General features: G+C 39.6%; 1 protein-coding gene across 1 annotated transcript; it reads right to left on the bottom strand.

Moving 5' to 3' along the window:
* Positions 1-2128: 2128 nt before the first annotated feature.
* LOC115483221 lies at positions 2129-2671 on the bottom strand. The gene has a single exon (XM_030224562.1). It carries the CDS (start codon positions 2669-2671, stop codon positions 2129-2131), a length of 543 nt encoding a protein of 180 aa, XP_030080422.1.
* Positions 2672-6568: the final 3897 nt, after the last annotated feature.

The raw sequence follows: 6568 nt of genomic DNA on the forward strand, positions 1-6568 counted from the left end.
TTAACATTTTAGATTTAAGTTCATATGCGAAGAGTTGCTTCTCTTGTCAACTGCTATGGCATCAATCATATAGCAAAGAGCTGACTGAATGCCAGGTGTAACTCATTGATTCGCAGCTCATTCCCCCATTCGGTATTATCATTTGCTTAGCTGATGAATTCCTGAGCTCTTTCCCCCAACTACAACATTGGCTGCTGCCCAAAATCTTTGTGGCTTTAATTATCATTCGCTTTAATATAGTTATATCTACGCAGATGAGTTCACAAAACCTAGTCTTAATGCTAAACATATTCGTAATAAAAATATTAAGTAACTTCAGCAGTTGGCGCTTATTTGGCTTTATACAATTTGAACATATGTGAGTCAAGTTTTATGCAAATTGATTTGGCAAAAACTTTTCATTTTGCCTGAGCATCGAATCTGGTTAGATAAATATATGCAGTTGGCTTGCTAAATAAGAAAATTGCAAAATATGAGTATGTGTGTCTCTCTCTGTGTGTGTGTGTATTTTGTAATATGAAAATATGACAGCAGCTGTTGCATGTTTCTATTTCTATTTCTGGTTTTTGCGTTCGATTCGTTACGCTTGAGTCCAAAAATTCATATTGCATAGCGCAAGGCGCGGCTGTTCAATAATTCCCAGAAAAACGAGAAAAAAACTAATAAGCCAGGTGAGCTGAGTACGTGGAGTAAGAGGAGTAGCAGCAGCGGCAGCAGCAGGGGGCGGGTGCAGTTGGCACTCTGATGTTTGCATAAAATTTTGGGCACGATGCTGAAATGACAAAACCCCATTAAGAATTACAGTTGTCTGTGCTCGTAACGCGCTTTGTCCTATTTGTATGTTATTTCAATGCCTTTTAATACCCTGTAAATGTAGAGTGGTGCATGTGGTGTAGATGGATCAGATAGGAAGCCATGATAGCTGACATCAAGGCCTCAGATGGCAGGCAGTCACATTTTAGCATTTATTTTGATTTTGAAAGTGTGGCAGAAATAATTAGATAAAAGTATGAAATAATTGCGTATAAAATATTTAAAAATATATAATAAATAGGTAAGAAAAATACATATAAAATATAGAAAAATCTTAGATTAAATTAATGTTGCAAAGAATTTTAAAAAGTAAATTCAAATTTTTTGCATTCTAAAAACTTTTGAATAAAACTTTGCAGAAAACAATATTGAGTTTTGAAGATCTGAATTGTAATAGATCTCTCTAATGTAGTGTCTTGAACTCACCACATCTATGTAATCCATAGCCCATTTGTAGGGTATATCAGTGCTGCGATCCACTGTCGAGTGCTGCTTATATGTATTTGGAGCTGCTTGTGGAGCTAGTGTATTTGGCTTTTTCATAGAGTGCGCGTCTAATTGCATTTTAAAATTGCGACACCATAAAATGTGCTTACGGTATAAATAATTATAACGGCATTTGTCGCAACAAACAGCAGAGTCGAACTCCCCAGAGCTGGAGCCGTAGCCATAGCCGTAGCCGTAGCCGAGTGTCGCAATGATTTTCGTTTGTCAGGATGAGAATGAGGCCACAGGCAGAGGCAGTGGCAGAGGCAGTGGCAGTGACTGCGGCAGTGAATGGAAAGGATGCAGCAGTCAGTTGGCTTTCAGTTGTTGTCGCATCTCTTGGATATTGCATGAGCTTTGTTACACAGCGCTGCGACCCCGACCCCGATCCCGTCCGCGACTCGACTCTACTTTCATGTTCTGCAATGGAACCAGCGCCGCGATTAACGTGAGCTGCATATTTCCAGCTAATTTTCTAATTAAAATGGTATTTATGCATTTTTCAGTTTCGAGTCCGTATTAAACCCAGAACCGTAAGCGCAGCAGACAGCACTAACAATGTTGAAACGAAGTGCCTAGATAATGAGACGTAAACTCATAAAACTGTTTGCATATGCAATGCACGAGGCGCTCATAGATAAGTCAAAAGTTAAGATCAGCTAATGCCTCTGTGAGATAAAGTATTACATCTATGAGCAGCTTTCGATTAGAACAAAGGTAACACGATCTGTAGCTTGTAAAAACGTTTATAATTTAATATAAAATCAAGACATGTGGGAAATTCGACTGAGATAGAGTTAGTATCGGAATCTTGAGAGTCGAAAAGGTTTTAGTGCAAGCGAGCACTGCCCTTCTGATGGCTTTCGACTTTAATCTGTTTGGCAAATTCAAAAAGACTACACAACTTTTCCATGCGATTAGTTTCGAGGCTCACAATCCAAGAGATAAACAAACTTAGTGCTATAAGTAGATAACTGTGGATGGCCTGGAGCGTTTGGTCATCTGTATCAATGTGGCTATTGAGAAGGCTTAGGGTGATCATCTCTATGTTGGACCAGAAGGCAATGAGACAAACTTCGCCCATAAACACAGTCAGCAAGAGCTCCACGATGAACTTGGCTAAGATCGACAATTGGCTACAGTCAAAGGGGATTAATTCATCCGAGTATATAAGATCCATCATCGATAGATAAACAATATAGGTGGCTAAGCTTGAGGTCTCCGCATTGTTATCCTTCGACTGGTCTATGAACACTGTGATGCGAACGACCAAATGAAGAATGCACGATATCACAATGGCAAAGTATCTCGTTTGCACGATCGGACACACTCTTATGTAACCGACGCCTTCCTTCAAACAAGCGATCAACATTTTCTATGTTAAAATTTAAAATTTTCTTATGTAAACAAAAACTTAACGTATATTAAAAAAGCAACCGAATTAACTAACTAAAAATCAAAGCAAGGCAAGTTTGATTGTCATGCAAGCATTCTACGATGAGGCACAGAAACTTAAGTCAAAAAGGAAGATCGTAATCAAAGCTTTGACTATCTTCATATGATGTGAATAGGAAATTCAAGCAGCTAACTGGCTTAAATCAAAGAGGCTTAAATCTGAGGTAACTGTATTCAATTTGGAACACTTTAATCGGCATTTCTCAACTCATTGGTCGGAGGATTGCCCTAAATCTGTTTAATATATGTGCAAATGCTGTTAATTTATTGGAATGATATGAGATAAAGTCTTTTGACTATGGCTCTATATATTTTAAGCCAATATTAAATATTAATAATATGAAATTTTAATGAAATCTTCCATTAACTCACACAAAGCTGACAGCTCATCTTCCTTGCACTTCAATCAGCCATCAATGAGCATAACAATTTGGTCTGTTTATCTGCTTGGCTAGCTGCATATTCAGCAGGTCGTAGATAAATCCGTTCATCTTTATTAGTCTTTCGATTATTTTATACTTGTGACTCTTGGCATACTTTATTTACCATTTATCCTGAGCAACGTCTGGTTTAGTTGAGCTTTGAGGCGCCCCTTGAGGTGGCTGCTGCATGAAGTTTTTCTATGTTTTTGTGTGGCGACTTGCCGTTGTCGCTGCCACTTGACAAGAAAGGAGACGGCACTGGATTCACTGCCACTTGATGTCGCATAAATTTGTGTCTCCTTCGGCTGTTGCAGTCTGCGTAATGCAGGCTGAAGCAATGGCTTATGTCCTGTCTCGTCTGCTATCCTTGCACAGTGACAGGCCAAGCAGCTCCGCGCTGCTCAAATTTATTTACATTCTTATTTATTTTGCCACTTTGCAATGATTTTGAGCTGCTCCAGCTTCAGCTTCAGCTCCAGCTCCAGCTCTCCATCAACTGGCGTCTACCAACATTGCTCAGGACATTGTTGTTAGACTGCGAGTGGCTCTGCTGAGGGGCAATTTTGCAGGACGTGAGAATGAAAACAGTTTATGCATTTCATTATTAGCTCAAGTGTTTTAGATATATTTGAATAAGGATTTTATAAAAATATGTACCCAACAGAGCATAAAATTTGAAGAACTTTATTCAAATCTGTTTTAGCTCAACTCATTCTAATTGGCCAGCTAGAAGCGCCCTATCAATCTAATCTAATCTAATATCAAATATCACAAACGTCCTTTAACTTCAAGACAATTTGATGAGTGAAAACATGTTTCGAGGCGACAATTGTTAGCCAGTTTGCTACATCGAATTATTGCACATTTGAGCAAGTTGTTGCCAAATGTATTGCCTTTTGCAGAATTGGAATTGGTATAGAATGCTGTCAGATTCAATAAACCAGAGGAACACATGTTTCATGGACTTGGCTAGGACAGGGAGCGCCTCCTGCTACAGCCCCAACTGCTCCAGTCTCCTGCTCCAGTCTCATGCTGCAACTCCCCCAGTTGGAGACAACATGCGAGTAATACTCGTATTTTAACGACTTTCAGCATCAGCGACGTGTGTCCTGTTGGCGGCAGGCGACAGATTTTTCTAATGTCTCCATTCGGAATCCTTTTGGCCATGCAATTAAGCGTACGCCCATTGGCGCGGCTAACGGCAAAGGATAATTGTTTTTAGCGTGCGCAAATGGCAAATGAAAGAAGAAGTGTCATAAATTCAACGGCAAACACGATACCAAATGAATTATGCCTTATGATTATTAGACAAAAAGGACATCAAGGATGCTGCCATGCAATTATTAACATTTGTGTCTGTGCCAGCGCCAGGCCAACATCAGTCGAGGTCGTCTTCGGCCGACCTGACACACATAACACCTTGACAGGGAGGCAGCAGCGGCGACTTGGGGCAAGGGTAGTGTGAAGAACACATGTGCAATTGCCGCTTGCCTTAATGGGTCATAAATAACCAGGACAACAATGAGGCGGCTGCAACGCGTCCTCCGCAGCGGCGTTTTTTCTCTCTTTTGCTAGGACACATAAAATTATTGCACGTCGACGTGCAGCCAATCGCTGTGCGTGTGTGTGCGCGAGTGTGTGCCTATGTGTGCCTGTGTGTGTGCGTGTGTGTGTGACTGCATGTCCTTCGTAATTCATCAACGTGTGGCATGCGCTGTGGCTTAGGGGTGGCAGCGCGCTGTCCTTGCACGCCAACATCGCGCGTCTGTCCACAATAGTTTCTGCCCCGCACACGACTCGTTGGAGAATTGTGAAAATTTGTGGAAATGCGAAAATGAAACTGAAAATGAAAATGCGACGGCCGCATTTTGATTTATTGTCAAATTGAGAAGCACACATAAAATGCTGCCAATAAAATGTTTCACTGCGCCCTCCCCCGCCTCCTGCCAGACAGGCAGCCGAAAAGGATAATGCTTTGCCTTTCGTTTGTTTTTAATTGAAAATAAATCTTGTCAATTTGCGTCGCGACCAGACACAGCCCGCTGCCCGCTGTCCGCTCCCGATCCCCAGCTCAGATCCTGTCACTACTTTACTTTATTTGCTTTGCTGTCTGATTTTTTGTTTTGGTTTTGTTGCTCAAATTGTAAATTACTTCCGCGACCTTTGTGAAGTATCCCTTTTGGATGCGGCCAAAGGTGTTTTGCACATTTTATTCAGCATAATGCGAGTCCTTTTTTATGACAGCAGCCGGCAAACACAGCACAAAAAACGCACAATAAAATGTGTGTGCAGATCCTTTGGCTATGGTCAAACGGCGTCGAGCATCCGCCAGCCTTTCGCCGAGTCCTTTTTGCACAGCCCAAATCTACATATAAATAAACATTAAAATATTTGCCAAGCAACAATAAAAAAACGAAGCTGAATAAAATCATGAAAAACTTTTGGCTGAATCCATTCGAGTCCATTCTCAATATGAAAAACTGCGTCAAAAACTCGAGCCCTGCGAGTAACCAAATCCAAAACATGCGAAATATAACTTCAATGACGAAAAAATAATTTAAAATTAATAATATTTTTAATTAACTAATATTTATCAAATTGTGTTTAAAGTGTGTCTAGGCTTCGATGTGATGTAAGCCAAATTCAACCTTCATTTGTTATGCTTCTTCTTGCGCTTTATTTACCTATTTTTTTTGTTCAATAAAGCAACGGAAACTCGAAAAAATTATGTGCATTTCTTTCCGTGTTTTGTGACTCTTCTCCAACTTTTGCCAAAGAATCGCCCTTTATATTATAACACAGCTTTTGTTCACTTTTTTGAAGGATATAAACAACTTAATAAAGGCATGAATTGATAGAGCAATGTGAATGAATAATAAAATTAAGAAAAGAATAAAAGAAATCGTAAGTTGTTTAAAGTTTGCAATTGTTCATCAGCTTAAACCCCTCGATCTGAATAATGTTTTGTCTATCGCACCAGAGATGCTTATAATGTTGCTGTTAGCCATTGTGATGGCCATGGTCATCGAAGGAAGCTAAAACTCGCATTTGGCGAGCTTTCGATTCTTTTCTTTATCGTCTCAAGGCCAAGGTCTTCCTATATTGATTCAATACATTCAGTTTCAAGTTAATAAAAGTCAATTACCAAAATGAATTTATTGCCCTTTAAATAGGCTACATATAGCCGGAGTGGAAGGCTACATATCGACTAGCATAAAAGAAATATTGATATATTTACTTATTTGACTGCAAGCGAATAACCTTTAAAGATTTGTTTCTGACTGTTTGTGATTTGTGAATTTTGCTGAGAATTGGGTATTTTTTGTCTTTCAATAATTCTGATAAACTTGGTGAATACCACATGATCTATAAATATTCCTATTTTTTGTTCT

Source organism: Drosophila hydei, unplaced genomic scaffold (genome assembly GCF_003285905.1).
Source record: "Drosophila hydei strain 15085-1641.00,03,60 unplaced genomic scaffold, DhydRS2 tig00008114-arrow-pilon, whole genome shotgun sequence".
Lineage (NCBI taxonomy): Eukaryota > Metazoa > Arthropoda > Insecta > Diptera > Drosophilidae > Drosophila > Drosophila hydei.